The 18,191-nt window shown below is 42.2% G+C and overlaps 1 protein-coding gene across 10 annotated transcripts in view; it reads right to left on the bottom strand.

The window, feature by feature from the left end:
* Positions 1–5,756: 5,756 nt before the first annotated feature.
* The window catches only part of arvcfb (ARVCF delta catenin family member b), a 207,367-nt gene continuing 194,932 nt past the window's right edge, over positions 5,757–18,191 (bottom strand). For 6 of the 10 annotated variants that reach the window (XM_078421486.1, XM_078421488.1, XM_078421487.1 and 3 more), the window contains 6 exons: positions 17,249–17,360; positions 15,979–16,078; positions 12,470–12,517; positions 11,130–11,221; positions 9,352–9,464; positions 5,757–6,086 (listed from right to left, as the gene is read on the bottom strand). In XM_078421486.1, the coding sequence (XP_078277612.1) occupies positions 9,363–9,464; positions 11,130–11,221; positions 12,470–12,517; positions 15,979–16,078; positions 17,249–17,360 (454 nt within the window). In that variant the 3' untranslated portion in view covers positions 5,757–6,086; positions 9,352–9,362. The remainder of the gene's footprint in view (positions 6,087–9,351; positions 9,465–11,129; positions 11,222–12,469; positions 12,518–15,978; positions 16,079–17,248; positions 17,361–18,191) is intronic. The other 4 variants (XM_078421489.1, XM_078421490.1, XM_078421491.1 and 1 more) reach the window with 3 other exon arrangements.

Raw genomic sequence — 18,191 nt, 5'->3', positions numbered from 1 at the left:
CTGTATCTTCAGCCCGAAGGGAGTGGGGAGAAGGAATGACCGGGGAGGCTGCCTTACTAAGGCATGCATTAAGTGTACATGGAGTCAATGGTGGCGAGGCTGTTCTGTGTGCAGAAAGACTGACATATAATTTGGTTTCTCCTTGCCTGATACTTAACTTAATTATTCAGGTTCAAGGACACCCATGCATAACCCATTATCCTGAATAGACACTGTCACATCCATCACAAATGGCAGAAATGTTTCAAGTGATTTCCAAGAAACCACGATTAAATAGAATCAAGGAAGAATCTAATCAGGAGACTTATGTGGAATAGCTGCAGTAATTATGGCCAATTAAAATACAATTTTTCAATTAAAATTTAATTTTCCGAAGCGAGAAGTATATTTGCTTCCTCTCAAGAACTTTTTTCAATTTGATTTGAAAGCATTATTCAGTATTTCGAATTAAAGGATCAGTCAATGTGTTGGCTCCAGCATCCAAATATTAAATCAAGAAATGTTAACTCACTGAAGGTTCTCATAATAAAGTAAAAGTAATCTGGAAATGGATAGCCAATCCCAGGAGAAATCCAGTTCTATTTTTACTTCAGCAGATGAGATCCACTTCATGTAATTGTCATAGAGTCTGATGTATTTTAGTGTGCATACATTAAGTGTTTTTCAGCACAACACTGAACACTGCCTCGATTTTGCAAAAGTATATCTATCGAAAATTAAAAAAATACAAACAGGACTAATTTAAAATTGTTCTTTTGTCAGAAACAGTCAAACAAGTAGCTGTGCTTTCCCTCCATCTCTGCAAAGCACAACCACTACAAATGTGTTTCCCGTGTGCAAGTTTCCATGGCAATTTGTCACTGCGGGGATCCTTCATAAGTGCTTTGTCATTTCAGGATACTTCAAACAGTAGTCGAGCCAAAGATAATTTGATTGAAAACTCCCGTATGCTAAGTTCATAGATCCGTTGTTGAATATTTTGGTTTGTAGTGCAGTCATTGCATTAGAAATAACAATGCAAATTTTCTGCTCTACCATCCCGTGGTACTCAGTGATGCAGATCCGATTTCACAACAGCATCTGGCGCCAGGGATTAGTTGCTTGGAGGTGGAAGAGGTATTTCCCCCTCCTAGTTTAGACAGTTCTCTCCTGTACTTGGGGGGCCAATTGTGCCAGTTAAGCATAGCCTCTGAGAGTGGGATGTAGCCACAAATCACAATTTTTTAGAAAGATACATCATGGAAACAGGCCCTTCTCCCCACCGAGACCACAGCAACCATCGGTCACTCATTCACACTTGTTGTTATTCCACTTTCACATCGACTCTCTGTACAGGAGGGGCAATTTACTGAGGCCAATTACCCTACAAACCTTCACGTCTTTGGGATGTGGGAGGAATCAGGGGCACCCGGAGACAACCCATGCGGTCACAGGGAGAACACACAAACTCTGCACAGACAGCACCCGAGGTCAGGATCGAACCCGGGTCACAGGCTCTGCGAGCCAATGGCTCTACCCGTAGCCCAATAGATGGAATCAAAGATGGGTGCAGTGATACGGAAAGTGAAACACCCAGAGTTAACAGGACAGGAACTGCAGCTGGAAGGAGGACAAGACAAGCCACTTCCACCAAGACCCAACACCAGACAACTAACGGATGGTTAAAACCATTTCACTACTGGATTTGTAATGCCAATTTGGAAATTTAATTAAATTAATATTTGTGTTGAATGTGAAGTTTGTTAATACCGTCCAAATGAATAGTCTGAAGGAATACCATAATTTCCATCCGCAGAAGGGATTAATGTTGAATATCCAGGGCCTACACAACATCCATGAAGGTTATGATGGCCACATTGCAAGTTGATGCTGGTGTGTTGAAAGAGGTTGTTGAACAAGGACAAAGCATGCATCTTAACCAGCATCTTGCTTGTGGCAATCTTCAAACCAAGTCAAGGAGGGAACAAAATGACGCAGAACTTGAAAGTATGGATGGGGGTTGATGATGATGTTTGTGTTATTGAATTAAGGGCATTTTGTTTAGAGATACACTGTGGAAAAAGGCCCTTTGATTCTGCTCCGACCAGCGATTCCCGCACATTAACACTATCCTACACACATTAGGGACAATTTACATTAATTCCAGGTCAATTAACCTACAAATCTGTACGTCTTTGGAGTGTGGGAGGAAACCAAAGATCTCGGAGAAAACCCACACGGTCACGGGCAGAACGTACAAACTCCGTACAGACAGCACCCATAGTCGGGATGGAACCATGGTCTCCGGTGCTGCAAGCGCTGTAAGGCATCAACTCTGTTGCGCCACCATGCCACCCACATCTGTGTGTTTTGATGGGTGCCAAAAGAGTCCACACTGGATAATACTCTACCATGGACAGAAAGATGGTAAGTGTTGCCAGCGTCCAGTCACCATGAGAAGACTGACAGTTTACGAGAAGGATGGTCATGACTTTTCTTTGCGCTGATCTTGCTCAGGTGATTTGTGCACCTTAGTGTTCAGCCAAAGCTGGTGCCAGAGTAAACCTGTGTGCACTCAACTCCCACTCGTGCCCCTGCCCATTCATTGTTTAATTTTCTCTGGACATTGGCACGAGGGAGGTAGAATGTGCTATTCTGCGTCTAAGGAGCCATATTTCTAAGTAGTTGGCCAAATCTGCAGCTTTATCGCTCAGTCTTCTCCAGGTCAAAAAGATGCAGCCTGCAAGTCATGGCTGGTGTCATCATTTGTATGACAGCTGAAGAAAACGTTTGCTTTGATACAGGAGCTCAGGCTCCTCCCCCCATGACTAGGTCCCAATAATCAGGAAAGCCACACACGTCTAATACATTGGACAAAACCTTACCTCTCCGACAGGCACCAGTTCATCTCCATTAACAACTGTAAATCCCCCACCGCTCCCCTCCCCCAAGGTGTCCCCCAAGGCTCAGTCCTTGGCCCCCTCCTCTTCATCCTCTACCTGTTCCCCCTTGGTCAATTAATCCGCCGTCATGGTCTCAACTTCCACTGCTTCGCCGATGATATCCAGCTCCTCATCTCCACCAAGTCAATCTCCACCACCACACACTCTACACTGACAAACTGCATCACCGAAATAAAATCTTGGCTTCAATCAAATTTCCTCAAACTCAACTGCAACAAATCAGAAATCATCACCATTGGTCCAAAAACGCTCACCAAATCCACCCAAAACTTCATCCTCAATATTGATGGTCTCCCAGTATCCACCTCCCCTCACATCCGGAACCTTGGAATCATCTTTGATCAAACCCTCTCCTTCGACAAACACATCACCAAGACAGCCTTCTTCCACCTCAAAAACATCGCCCGTCTCCGTCCATCCCTCTCCTCCACAGCTGCAGAAACCCTCATCCACGCCTTCATCACCTCCCGTCTGGACTACTGCAACAGCCTCCTCTATGGCTCACCCTCAAAAATCATCAGTAAACTTCAATACATTCAAAACTCCGCTGCCCGTCTACTCACCCACTCCCCGATCCATGACCATATCACCCCCGTCCTTTACAAGCTCCACTGGCTCCCCATCCCCCAGAGAATCCAGTACAAAATCCTCCTCATGACCTACAAAGCCCTCCATAACCTGGCCCCATCCTACCTGACTGACCTCCTCCACAGATACACTCCCACCTCCACCCTGCTGCTGCCAACCTCCTGTCCCCCCCATCCGGACCAAACTCAGATCCTGGGGGGACAGGGCTTTCTCCATCGCTGCTCCCACCCTCTGGAACTCACTACCCCAAACCGTCAGAGACTCCTTTTCACTCACCACATTCAAAACATCACTGAAGTCTCACCTGTTCAGCACTGCCTTCAACCACTGACCGTCACCTCACCTTCTGTCTCCTTTTTCTGTTCGTTTACTTATTTATCTATTTATTTTCTTCTCTATGTTCTAGTAATCCCTGTAAAGCGTCTTTGAGTGTTTGAAAAGTGCTATATAAATGTAATGCATTATTATTATTATTATTATTAATGTCACAGAAGTTAGCGGTCGTTCTTCAACATGACCACAGCTACAAGAAGCCACACCAAACTCAGAGTCTGGCTCAGCGATAGCAAGCATTTATGCTGATTAATGATCTGGTCACTGCATTGTCATCCGTAGAAAGGAGCCACGCAAACATAATGACTGATTTGAAGAAGCGATCAATTGTAGGCATTGTTTATTGAAAACACACCAAGTTGATAATTCTACAAACCTGGTTTAACAAGCTTTCTATTTGCTGCAGGGTATTAGTGGAATTAAACATAATACATTCGGTCTCTGTAGCAGATTCTAAGAAAGCATAAGTCATTGTTGAGTGTAATTTATATTATAGTGTAATGCGATGCAATATCCACCAGTAGAAACTACAGTTATGCTAAGAGTAATATATATTATATATATATATAAAAACACATTATCTTTTTTCTACCATGAAAAGTTTTAAGGCACATGATAGTACAAACACATTTGCCACTAATAACCAGAGTATCCAGAAATCCAAACAGTAATATCTACAACCAGGAATGGCAGACCTTGCTTAGTGATTCTTCAAAGCAGCTCACCTGCAGCATGTACTACACAAAAGAAATAATTAAAAGGTCACAAACAGCTCTTATTAATGTACTTAAGAGACCTTCTCCATTTTCCAACCCTTTGGTAACAAAAAGATTTAACAGCAATTGTTGTGTCTACACCATCCAATGACGTTGTTTTGGCAATTAAATATCCTGGTTCATCCGTCAGGTAAATCATCTGAAAGAAACTTCCAAAAATTAAACTCTTTCCCGAAAAAAAAAGTTCAGAGTTCTGCTTTAAAACGGTGTAGCAAAAGTCAAGCCAATCTTCAGACGCAATGGGTGCGTATTGTACATGCCGGCTGTAGTAAATGCAAAGTGATTTCAACTCTTCTTGAAGAATGGTTGGTGTTTAACTTGTGTGCTTTCTAGCGATTGGGTTGAAAGTTCACAGTTTAAAACTCAGCTGCGATTAGTAAAAATCAACTGGAACTTCACAATTTTGTTGTAAAGAGTAAAAAGACGTATTACAGTTCAAAATACTTACACAAATGTAATCGCACTGGAACAGCACCATTAATTGTTGAATATATTTCAAGGGGAGGGTGGGTGGGGGTAGGCACCAATGTCATCAGTGTCATGCTGGTTTTCAATTTACCAAAGATGATAAGGGCCACAAATCACAGAGCATCCCAATAATATCCAGGGTTTAATCGTAATTGCACAAGCAGTAAAAAAAATCCAACACGGAACAGGGTACATTTACAAAATGGGGAAATTTAAATGCCACCCATGTATTAAAATTTTCTTCCACATTCAAAGAGTTGGCACAATTTTGCCCCAGTCAATTGAAATATTTTGCACTTTCCGAATGGAACATGTAACATCTCAATTAGAACTGTATATATATATACACACACACACACACACAATAATTCAATAAATCTAGTGGTGTAAGTAGACTTAAGTAACTCGGGTGATTAACTTCAAAGCTTTCCCATCTCACACATCGACTTGCTCCTTCCTTCCTCCAGCAGCTCCATCTTCATTACCTTCACTCAGAGTAAAATGCCATCATCAAATGAACACATATTTAAACCTGATTTTATCATGAGTCAAAATCCAAATCCTAGCAAAGTTATGGTAAATGGTTTCAATTCTGCAAACGTTATTCTGAATTCTAGTTCCGAAAAGCATAGAAAAGTTATTTTTTAAAAAAAAGAAACACTCTTGGCTCTTCTCCACACCACATTCATCACCTTTCACCTTACCCTCTTGAAGATTAATGCAACCAGCCACACTAAAGCTCAGCTTTGGCCCTGGGCTTTCACGGTTGGAGACTGATTTGCAACCTCAGATTCGCCCATCCCATCCCGTCCCTGCCCTTTGTACCCCCTGGAAACATGTTGCATTTTAAAATAGGAACATTGGGAATTGTCTGTTCTTCTGTCAATTAGCTTCAGTGAAATGAAGTCTTCCAAATCGAACGGCAATGGTGAACAACGAGATCCTCTGTATGATGTTGCGTGACGGCTGCTTTTCATGCCTGGAATAAGTTGAGGAAACGATAAAGAGGTTATACAAAGTGGAAATAGATTAGTACCTTCAAATTATAAGAAAATAACTGCAGATGCTGGTACAAATCAAAGGTATTTATTCACAAAATGCTGGAGTAACTCAGCAGGTCAGGCAGCATCTCAGGAGAGAAGGAATGGGCGTTGCCCATTCCTTATCTCCTGAGATGCTGCCTGACCTGCTGAGTTACTCCAGCATTTTGTGAATAAGTACCTTCAAATTATGTCTGCTCCCATTGTCAATGGACTAAATGCTGCCTATTATACGCTAACTTATTTGCTAAAGGTTATTTTTTGTAAACTGGGAAAAAATCCTTCCCTCTAAAAACAAGTTCTGGCTGTCTTGCAGCACATAGATTTCCCAACCTGTAATATTCGGTGGGGACACAGCTTTGTAGAAAATATTTATAGATATTTATTAGATTAATTTTACTGAAACTCAATGAACAGTCCCAAGTCATCCCTAATATCATGGCACTCTGTCGTACATACATTTATTGACCAGACGGCTGACTTTTCCCTCCAAATGTTCCACCATTTAAGTACCATTTTTCTTGTTACAACTCCTGAATCTACCAGAGAAAAAAAGCATGTCGTGGCCAAAGAGAGAATGTTGCGTATCTGAATGAGAACCAGCCAGAATAGAGATATTTTCTGTACCAGACAGTAAAGAGTGCACAGCAAAATGAGACGGGAACAATTTTCTTTTTGGCAAAACATCTAACTAGCATCAGTGGTACCAGAGACCTGGCTCAGAATTAAGGTATTTGTGGTTATCATTTAATGCAATACAATCTTAAGAGACTACGAACGATAAACTGGTCTCTCTTCGCTTTGTATAAACTAGCTTCTTTTGTGGGCAATTTCTTACAATCAATATTGCATGATCACATTATCTACCGTTTGCAGATCCAAGAACAAGTGGCAAGGATTTGTTAAATGGATACCACATCTGTCTAGTTTAATGGATGGCTTTGAAGATGCATTTGATAAAGGTATTGCCCTGAGAAAGTGCATGTTAAAAAGGTATTTGATGAAATGTTTTCAATTGGTGGCCTACTATAAAAATACTGACTGATAGGAGATGTAGCAACAGGGTAGAAAGCTGGATTACCAAACCACTAAGAAGATTAGGGCAGGAATGTTAGCTGAGTAAGCATGCAGATTTCAATCTTGGACAGAGGATCAGTGTTTGCACAATGGATAAACAGTGGTGCGCAGAGAAACAAATAGCTAACAATACAAACACAATTTTTCTCCAAGCACAAATGCAAGTAGATAAAGCTTCAAATAGATATTTTAGATTTAACAACTAAGTTAATTATAGAATTATAGAGTAAAGAGAACCTATGGACCTGGACAAGACACAAATTAAGTTTGTGAGCAGGGACACAAGACAATGATTGGGCACGGAGTTCAGAAGCAGATTCAACTGCAACTTACAAAAAGGATTATGAAAATGAAAACAACTTTTTGCCTGTGTCTTAAAAGCAAATTTGCAGGAAGGAGCATTGCTTAATCTGGCTGAGCAGTTCAGAAACCCACAGCTCGGATAGACTGGCAAAAATAATATTTAGTTTAGTTTAGAGATACAGCACTGAAACAGACCCTCCGACACACTGAATCCACGGCGACCATCGATCACACTGGCTCTATATTAGCACACTATATTCTCATCCATTCACCACACCCCAACGGGCAATTTTACAAGAGGCCAATTTCCTTAATTAAATGGCAGGCTTTACTACAGCATCATGCGATAGGATAGATAGTTAGTGGTGCTGAAAGATCCAGTCAAAATGGCACGAAAGGTGCTTGGACACGACCAAGAAGCAAGTCTGAATCAAAGCTCCAGCAGTGCTGTCCTTCAGAAAAACCCGTGCGATTTGCAGCCTGAAGATGCAATTTTAACTGGATGATATATTAGAACATTGAACAGTACAGCACAGGAACAGGCCCTTCGGCCCACAATGTCTGTACCAAATATGATGCTAAAATAAATTCTTATCTGCCTGCACATAAACCATACTACTCTATCCCTGCCTCGCCATGTGCCGATCCAAAAGTCTCTGAAACACCATTATTGTATGTGCCTCCACCACCATCCCTGGCAGTGCGTTCCAGGCACCCACCCCGTTTACAAAGTTGCCATCCTTGTCCTGATCCATTATTTTAAAATTATAAATAGGTCTGCAGTGCAAGGTTTTAAAAAAGGTACAAAAAAATGTACTTCAAGATCTAAGGTGGACTGATGCAGAACGTACAGTATACGGTGGCTGCTATGATTCTGACTTGCATCTTGTTACTATGGGGACTTATCCTGTCCAAACACCTTGATGTACTTGCAACAAGGATCAAATCAGGTGCAAGAACCATGACATACTGGATACAAAGCATTACTTACACCGTTCCACTCCAGGTGTGAGTGAACAAAGAAGTTATCATGCCCTGGCAGATGCAACAAACAGCAATGATATAAAGTTAAAGTTACAAGTGATCTGTGCAAGTGGGGGATAGTTTTGGGAGTGTTTACACAAACAACCCTACTGTCCATCACTACCATGGAATCATTGGAAGTCAAATAGGAACACTGTTCACACTGAGGGAAGCCCAGTGGTAGAGCTGCTGCCTCACAACGCCAGTGACCTGGGTTCGATCCCGACCTCGAGTGCTGCCATATGTGGAGTTTGCAGGTTCTCCCTGTGACCGCGTGGTTTTCCTCCCATATCCTAAAAAGGTGCGTGGATTTGTAGGTTAATTGGCCTCTGTAAAAGTGGCTCCAGTGCGTAGGGAATAGATGCAAAAATGGGATAACATAGAACTGTGACCAGCTGATCGATGTGGACGGTGGGCCAAAGGGCCTGTTTTCATGCTGTATCTTTAAACTAAACAGCACAGATTTAAGTTGCAGATCTGATGTATTTGATCAGACTAATTATCTTCCTCTTGTAAGGTGACAGTCTACAAAAATTTGAGGCATCATGTTTTTATTTCCAATGGATTAAAAAAAAGAATGTTGGAATGTTTCATATAAGATTCTTTAAAGATCTGACAATTCACAATAAAGCCCTTCTATTTCTGAATAGAATGACAACTCTAGGAAACGACTCAACACAAATTTGTCACTGTGACTTTAAAACAAGTTACTTGATTCACACTTTTATTCCAAAGTGACTGGAGGCTATCACGCAACTAGACTATGAATCAATCAGGTGATTTTGTCCCAAAGACACCTACCATGTATGCACTTAGACCCAGGAGTCAACGGGTTGAGGTTTAGTATCATGGGCATCCACAAGATTCACTGAGGCCCTATTAATCCTGCCAATGTCTCTCTTATTTGTATCATTCTGTGGCAACAGGGAAAGGGTTAATTGCAAGAGAGCTGGCCTTAAAACAGGTACAGATAAAGGCAAGTTAGTTTAAAAGCAATAAAGTATAGTCAACAGTTCAAAGATCAAGACCACATAAAAATCTATTGGGTGGAATGCTCAGTAAAACTTAGCCAGGTAAAGTGCTGAAATCCACAGCAACTGCAGGTATCTTGATATTTTTAATACACATAGGAGATGGGATAGAAAATATGACTTCATTTGATAACCGGATCAAAACATTCATTTCAAGTTTTAAATCCATAAATGTCTTGGTTGATAATGTACTGGAGACATAATGGAAAATAATGTAACTATCTCATTTGGACTACCACAAAACTGTTGTAATTTTAATTATGGAATTTACACAGAGCTCCCTTCTGAAATTCTCCTTTCCCTTTCGAAGTTTCTCTATCGATATATTTTTAATCTCCCCTCGGGACATGTGGTGGGAATTTGAATAACTTGAAATGTTAAATAACAATGGATTCAACACAATTATTTTGATGCATAAAATTGTGTGTCAAAAACCATTGCAGGTAATGGTCTGATCGCAATTGGGCCACATACATCATTTAGTAAGTGTAAAATAAACGTCATCTTGCAATAACGAACATCAGGTATAAAATCAGCAGTTGAAGAAATTACAATAGGTTGCAATGCACACTATTTATTATTCAGCAGTATCTCAAAAATAATTCTTCCTCAATATCTGCAGAACGAGTAACCATTGCCCAAACCAAAAAATTATGCTGAATAATCGCAGCTAGATTGCACTTGTTTTTTTATATTTTGTTTACCGATAGTGCTTTCACTTTGAAGGTACTATTTTGCTGAATTACCATTCTATCCAGATCCCAGGATTGATCGAATCCGAATGTGACCTTGTTATATTGTAAGAGAGAGACACAAGAAACTGCAGATCCTGGATTCATCAGCAAAACACAAAGTGCTGGAGGAACTGAGCGGGTCAGGCAGCACCTAGGGAGGGAATGGACAGACGACGTTTCATGCAGATCCTTCTTCAAACTGAAACGTCACCTGCCCATTCCCTCCCCAGATGCTGCCTGACCGCCCGAGTTCCTCCAGCACTTTGTGTTTAAACTAGTTTATAAATCTGGGTTGGTTTGTGCGGAGTGGTTGGTACAATAGAGAGATTAAACAGCTCAGAGTGACATTGCTAACCTAGGTTTGCAAAATTTTGTGAAACCTAGCTCTTTTAAAAGGATATTTTTTTGTGTGGCCTTGACATTTTTCGAGTAATTGGAAGACAAAGTTCATGCAAAATTTATGTACACACTTAAGCATCCTTCTGATTGAGGAAACGTTAAACATTCATGCAAATAGCTCATAAATCAAACACAGAAAGGGTAACTGCAGAATAAGAGTTGTGTACGAGAGCAAGAAAGCAGATAAAGCAGAGGTTATCACCAACTGAGACACCAAGCAGGGAAATTATTCCCTTCAAAATTGCAAACAAATGTCAGAAACAATAACCATTGCCATCAAAATGTTGCTAAAGGTAATGACTAACTGCAAATGTTTGTTCCAATAGGCGACTGAGAATGGTTTCCATTAACAGCAACCTTTGCCTCCTGAACAGTTCATTGCATCCGAGGTACAAGCAATGGAGACATAGCCTACCCGCAATGGCTGACGTTCATACGCGTCCCCAGAAATATCCGTGGTCTTATATTTGCGTTCTTTCTCCTTCTGATCCAAAGTAGAATACGTATCTGTGGTGACAAATGTACAATTCGCAAAGAAAGTCAGTCATCCTCTGCAACTATATCCATTGATTTGTCATCAATGTTGCATTTATGTCATTAAACACATTGCATTTGCAGATAAGGCGAGGAAACCAGACAAGGCTTAGCACTCGATGCACATCGAGAAGATGAGATACCAAGGTGACACCAGCCTCTGCTCCCCAAAGCAGATTTCGAACACAATCTGTTAAGCCAAGTCAGCAGGGAAAGAATGCAGGGGCAGGATGTGGCATCTGTGGACATAATACACTAAGCGTTAGTGTGTCAAAAACACTAATTGCAGAAAAAATCCCAGACAAGTGAAATGGAGATTATAGAGAATGGAGGCACACGGAACTGCAGATGCTGGAACCTTGTGAAAACACAAACTGCTGGAGGAACTCAGCAGGTCAGGCAGCATCTGGGGAGAGAATGGACAGGCATTTCGGGTCAGGACCCGCCAGGTGGAGTAAGTGACCCATACACTTGCAGTAGTCACCTCCCCCCCACTACAATCAGTCTGAAGCAGAGTCCCAATCAGAAACATCACTGTCCAAACCCTCCACAGATGCTGCCTGACCTGCTGAGTTACTCCAGCACTGTGTGTTTTGTCATAGACATTGTGTTGAAATCAATAAAATCAGGGGAACTCGACAGACGACAAAGTGCTCAGCCCTAATTCAAAACGACAGATGTCAAAATATTTTGGGTCTACAGAAAAAGGTATCAGTTATTCAAGTTAAATACAAATCACAATTTAATTAGAAAACGTTGCAGAAAAATTTGCCTATTCCGATCAGCTACCCAAAATGTTAACTGTGCCTCTTTCTACTGGTGAAGCTTTTCCAGTATTTCATTCTTTTTACAGAAGTCCACTGTGCATGGTATTTGGCATCTGCAGTACCGGGTTCCCCAGCCAGAGGCCGCAGTTGAGCTGCTTTACTCGGTTTCTGAAGCTGTGGTAAACCCGACCACACCCTAAAAACAAATCTACTTCTAATGAGGGGATTCCAGCCCCTTACCAAGCGCTCAGTGCAAAATCAATGGAAAATTGCCATTAACTTACTCACCTGAAGCCAAACTAAAATATTAGCTGCTGAGATGAATAAGATGCATGCTGCCGTACGGATCGGGCGCTGAGAGATTGCTTCTCCCTGCTTAAAGCGTGGACATGGGGAGTGCAGGCAAGAGGGATTTGAGAGATCAAGAGCGAGAGGAATTCAAAGCCATATTTACCTGGCCCAAACTGCTCCATGGGTATCATTTCACCAGACCATTTGTTACCTAAAAACAGAACTGACCATGAGGCTCCTCATACACAAAAGCTGAACCTGCACAGTCAGTCCCAGCATCCAGCGTCAAAACTCTACAGCAATCGTAGGCTTTTTTGAAGTTCTAAAAATCTAGCAAGTATCTTAGTCCCTTTAGAAATCTGTTGAGACAAGACTTTATAAACAAACTGCAAAAAAAACCCCGATTTTTGGATGTACCCAGTCCATCACACAGACCAATCTCCCTCTACACTTCACAATGCCTCGGGAAAGCAGCCAATATAATCAAGGACCGCTCACCCCCATCATTTCTTCTGCATCCCTTTCACATCGGGGAGCATCGCTTGTACTCCTGCGTATATGACTAGATAACATTCAAGCAAAGACTTCTCACAGCATCTCGATACACGTGACAATAATAAACCAATACTAAGTATGGGAAACATCTTTATTAACAAAGTCTGAAACAAAGCTCGATCTTACAAAAATAAATTAGCTGGGGTGGCACAGGTAAAGTTGCTGCCTGACATGCCAGAGACCCGGGTTCAATCCTGATTACAGGTGCTGTCCATGCGGAGTTTGTATGTTCTTCCCTCAGACTGTGTGGGGTTTTTTCCGGGTGCTCCAGTTTCCTCCCACACTCCAAAGACGTGTAGGTTTGTAGGTTAATTGGCTTCGGTAAAGATTGTAAATTGTCCCTAGTGTGTAGGATAGTGCTAGCGTTCGGGGTGATCATTGGTCAGCGGCCACTCGGTGAGCCGAAGGGCCTGTTTCCATGCTACATCTCTAAAGTCCAAAGTGTAAAATCTTATTCCTGCTTGCAGTAGGGTTTGGTTTTCATGAGTTAGACCTTTTCACAGCCTGCAGACAAGAGGAATGATCTGAACTTCCCTTTCCCCATCATCTTCTAATTAGACATGGACAACGGCAGTCGACACACTTGCTGAAACTACGCAGCATTACCAAGGCAGGCTCTAACGGATGCCAGGAAGCCACATCTACCCCTGGGGAGAATAGCTACACCGACCTCTGCATTTCCACATTCGTTAACGACAAGGCATCAAGAGAGCTATCTCACTTCAAAACCCACTTCAAGGTATCACAGACGCTGCCTCAAGATATTCACTGACATTCACACACACTTTAAAGCAAAAATGAATAATTAATTTTGAATAATTAAATAATCTGCTGATGACATTTAAAACAGATTAAAGCATTATTGCTAATACAGATAATTACGCAAATGGCCTATCTTCCTTGTTTATGGTCCACTAGCTTCTTCCAGTAGGGAAGTGTGTTCAATGCAAGGAACCAGTTGGTAGATTTGAGAGGTGACCTTGGAGAGGCCCACATTGAAGCCTGTGCATTCTGGTACTTAGACTTTACTTTAGATAATTAGAGATACAGAGCGGAATAAAACCTTCGTCAAAAACAGTCCACACCGACCCGTGATCCCCGCACATTAACACTACACACACTGGGGACAATTTTCACATATACCAAGTAGCCAATCAAACTCCAAACCTGTACGTCTTTGGAGTGTGGGAAGAAAGCGAAAATCGGAGAATACCCACGTGGTCTAGGAGAGAACGTACAAACTCCGTACAGACAGCACCCGTAGTCGGGATTGAACTCACGTCTCTGGCGCTGCAAGATGGCGTCTCTATCGCTGCGCCACCGTGCCACCCTTTTCTTCAGATTTTAGAGATATAGCACGGAAACAAGCCCTTCGGCCCACTCAGTCAGCGCCGACCAGACCAGCCCGTACACTAGTACTATCCTACACACTAGAGACAATTTACAATTTGCAGAAGCCAATTAACCTACAAAATTTGGAGTGTGGTAAGAAGCTGGAGCATCTGGGGAAAACCCACGTGGTCACAGGGAGAACGTACAAACTATGTATAGACAGCACCTGTAGTCAGGATCGAACCCGGGTCTCTGGCGCTGTGAGGCAGCATCCATTTGCAGTGGTGAATGATAGTTGGCTTCAGAACTGCAGGCAAAATGACATCTGGGACCTCGTAGACCCTGCCACAAAAGGCTGCTCATCTTGTATTTCACTGTTGTTGATCAGTGTCCTTCAGGGATTAATCCTAGCACTATTTTCACACTGGCACCACCAGCCACTCTCTCCTAAATGCCTTTCACATTATCTTTCCGCCCTGCATTAAGAACACACTTAAACCCACATCTCAAACTTGGGTCCCAGGTGTCTGTATGCTCTCTATAGTTCTGTAAAACATTCCCATCCTCTTTCTGTACACAACCATTAGAAAATACAATACAAAGTGCAAAGGAATTTTTTACAACTGGAATTGTCTGATCGTTACTTCTGATTGCAGCTCACTTCACGCAGTATTCACATTAATTTCAAACATAAATACCTCCCAGGGCTGGACATAAATTTAAACATGACGCCAAATTAAAATAATCTCCTCTGCCTACACGTAATCCACATCCCTCCATTCCCTGCATATCCTTGTTTAGTTTAAAGATGCAGCGACACAGAAACAGGCCCTTTGGCCCACCGGCGATCCCCGTACACAAGCACCATCCTACACACTAGGGACACTTCATAATTTTTATTGAAGCCAATTAACCTACACGTCTTTGGAATGTGGGAGGAAACCTGAGCTCCCGGAGAAAACCCACACAGTCACAGGGAGAACGTACAAACTCCGTACAGACAGCACCCGTCGTCAGGATTGAACTTCTGTCGCTAGAAGGCAGCAACTCTACCGCTGCACCACTGCTCCACCCATTAATCTATCTAAAATGCCCACATCCTCTATGGAACATAGAACTAGAGCGCAGATGAAGAACGGGAGGCATTAAATGCTGCTCGTTACAGGATAATTACCGGCACGGGTGATGCTTCTGCAATGCCCCCAGAATTAATGGAACTGTGGCACAAATGTGCTCAGAGTCAGTCTTAATGCTTCAACAGCAGCATAACATGAGCAGAAAAATGTCTGTGCGTGAACAGGAAGGCATTGCCTCATTAAAGGGGCTGCATCAGATAAGTCAGTACAAATACATCAAAAATATTGGGACGTTTTAAATAGTGGACGTTATTTAATTGAGTGCAGAGAGTGACAATGTTACCCCCGGTGGGAACGTACAATCCCAGAGTCAGTCATGTCCGGTGATCTTACTGCGCCCAATTTCATGTCCTTCATTCATTTATCATTATCCTCCCCAATCACCGAGACTTTTATTGGAAAAATTACACCGCTTTTTATTGAGGCGCCAGTTAATGGGTAAATAGAGTTTATTTGCCGAGAAGCAGGTTTTTGCCTCCTGTGACTCTCCCTCTCTTCCAACTCAATGGAAGGCAGCTGTGGAAAGAGCCTCTCTGCATTCAGTACTGCTCTTCAAAGATCACGGCCGTGTTGCAGGTAGAATTTGGAAACAGCACGGAAGACAGAGATAACAGAGAACGAGACTCAAATGCGAGCAATCAACACTCACCATCTTTCTGGTTCCTTTCAATTAATGGCAAGGTGCTGTCATCGTAGCCACTGGATTTGCCACCAGTTTTAGCCCCTTTGGGAAGTGTGGTGACATTTGGCTGCATGTTGTAAAAATGAGACAGTTTTTAAGACTTCAATTTTGCCTACATTAAACACTTCTAAAAAATAAATGTCACTTTTATGCATGGTTTCATGCACTAAGCATGTTCTAATATCTGAACTGAAAGGGCAAGTAAGACTATCAGGAGATTCAAGGAACTGCAGATGCTGATTTACAAAAAAAGACACAAAGTGCCTGAGTAACTCAGCGGGTCAGGCAGCGTCACCGGAGAAAATGGAAAGACGTTTCAGGTTGGGACCCTTCTTCAATGTGATCAGCCATGATCACATTGAATGGCGGTGCTGGCTCGAAGGGCCGAATGGCCTACTCCTGCACCTATGTCTATTGAGATGAGAAGGAATTTATTTAGTCAGAGGGTGGTGAATCTGTGGAGTTCTTTGCCACAGAAGTCTGTGGAAGCCAAGTCAATGGATATTTTTAAGGCAGAGATAGATAGAATCTTGATTAGTACGAGTATCGGGGGTTATGGGGAGAAGGCAGGAGAATGGGGTTAGGAGGGAGAGATAGATCAGCCATGATTGAATGGTGGAGTAGACCTAATGGGCCGAATGGCCTAATTCTGCTCCTATCACTTGTGACCATGTGACCTTCAGTCGAAGAGTCCCAACCTGAATCATCATCTATCGAGTGGGATAACATAGAACTGGCGTGAATGGCCGATAGATGCTCCTGTTTTCCTTTGAAGGATCATTGACATGAAAAGTCAACTGCATCTGCATCCACAAATGTTGCTTGATTTGCAAAACATTTGCAGCAGGTTACATTTTCCGATCTATTTAACCTGTGTGCTCGTGAATTGGAGTGAGTTTGGAAGCAGAAGATTTTCTTATTTAGATGTTGCAAGCCAAACAAGGCACTTCATAACTGTATGGGTGGATTACGTAGGGGAAATGTGGCAAAAAGATCTACAAGCAGCTCATTAAACTGAAAAATTACAGTATTATCTGGTCGTGAAGGATTTAATGAATGTGTACATTAGACACTAATGGTGTAACTCCACAGTTTGGACCAATTTGCAGCCAATTCTTTCTGTAAATTTGCTAACCTTGTAACTGTCTGTTTTAATCAGCTACTCCATCCTCAAAGCAGCACTGTAAATGTGTTGGAATAACCCCAGAGTTATTTACATCCAAAACATGACCCTTACCTGAAAGTGCGACTTGGTCCAACCTTCTTTATGCAAAGGATTCCTCAACTCCTTGTAACTCCACACAGTTTGTAAGACATGGGCTGCGGCCTTCATCTCCCTCACTGACTGGCTGCAATGTTCAAGGCAAATAAAAATGTGCAGGTTAAACATGAGTAAAAGCCAGATTACAAATTCTGGCAGATTCAATGTCAGAGGCACGACAACATAGGAACAGAAATTGTAACTCTTATTTCAAACTCGCAGGGAAACCGACCTACATGAGAATTGATGCTTCCTGAAAAATCCTCATGATGGATTAAGGGCATCACAGTGGGGCAGCGCCAGTGAACCTGGTTCGATCCTGACCTAGGAAGTTATCTGTGTGGAGTTTGCACGTGACTGTGTGGGTTTCCTCTGGGTGCTCCGCTTTCTTCTCACGTCCCAAAGACTTGCGGGTTTGTAGGTTAACCGGCCCTCTGTACATCTCCCCTCGTGTGTAGGGAGTGGATGCGAAAGTGGGATAACATGGTGCTCGAGTCCACGTGTGATTAGTGGTCGACATAGACTCAGTGGGCCGAAGGGCTTATTTACATGCTGTAACTTCTAAACTAATAACAAAACTAAATTAAATAGAGATATATAGTAAAAAGCAAGCAAGAAAAGGGTTGGAAAAAATGCGTGTGGAGAGAAAACATTGAACAGGCAAAGTTCAATGCAGGAACGCTGAAACACAAAGATTGGTTCCGAACAATTGCCCCCAGTGTGCAAGGAGTGGATGTGAAAGTGGGATACCATGGAACAAGTGTGAACAGGTGATCGATGGTCAGTATGGACATGGTGGGACGAAGGGCCTGTTTTAATGCTGTTTTTTTTAAAGTACCATACTAAACCAAAACACAAAAGAGAGAAGATTCTACTGAAGAAATGTAAAAGATGGGAAGAAGTTCAAGTGGAGCATAAA

The sequence above is a fragment of the Rhinoraja longicauda genome, chromosome 25 (genome assembly GCF_053455715.1).
Source record: "Rhinoraja longicauda isolate Sanriku21f chromosome 25, sRhiLon1.1, whole genome shotgun sequence".
Classification (NCBI taxonomy): Eukaryota; Metazoa; Chordata; class Chondrichthyes; order Rajiformes; family Arhynchobatidae; genus Rhinoraja; species Rhinoraja longicauda.
The sequence above is the reverse complement of the archived record's forward strand: the minus strand, read 5'-3'. Positions and strand labels throughout refer to the sequence as shown.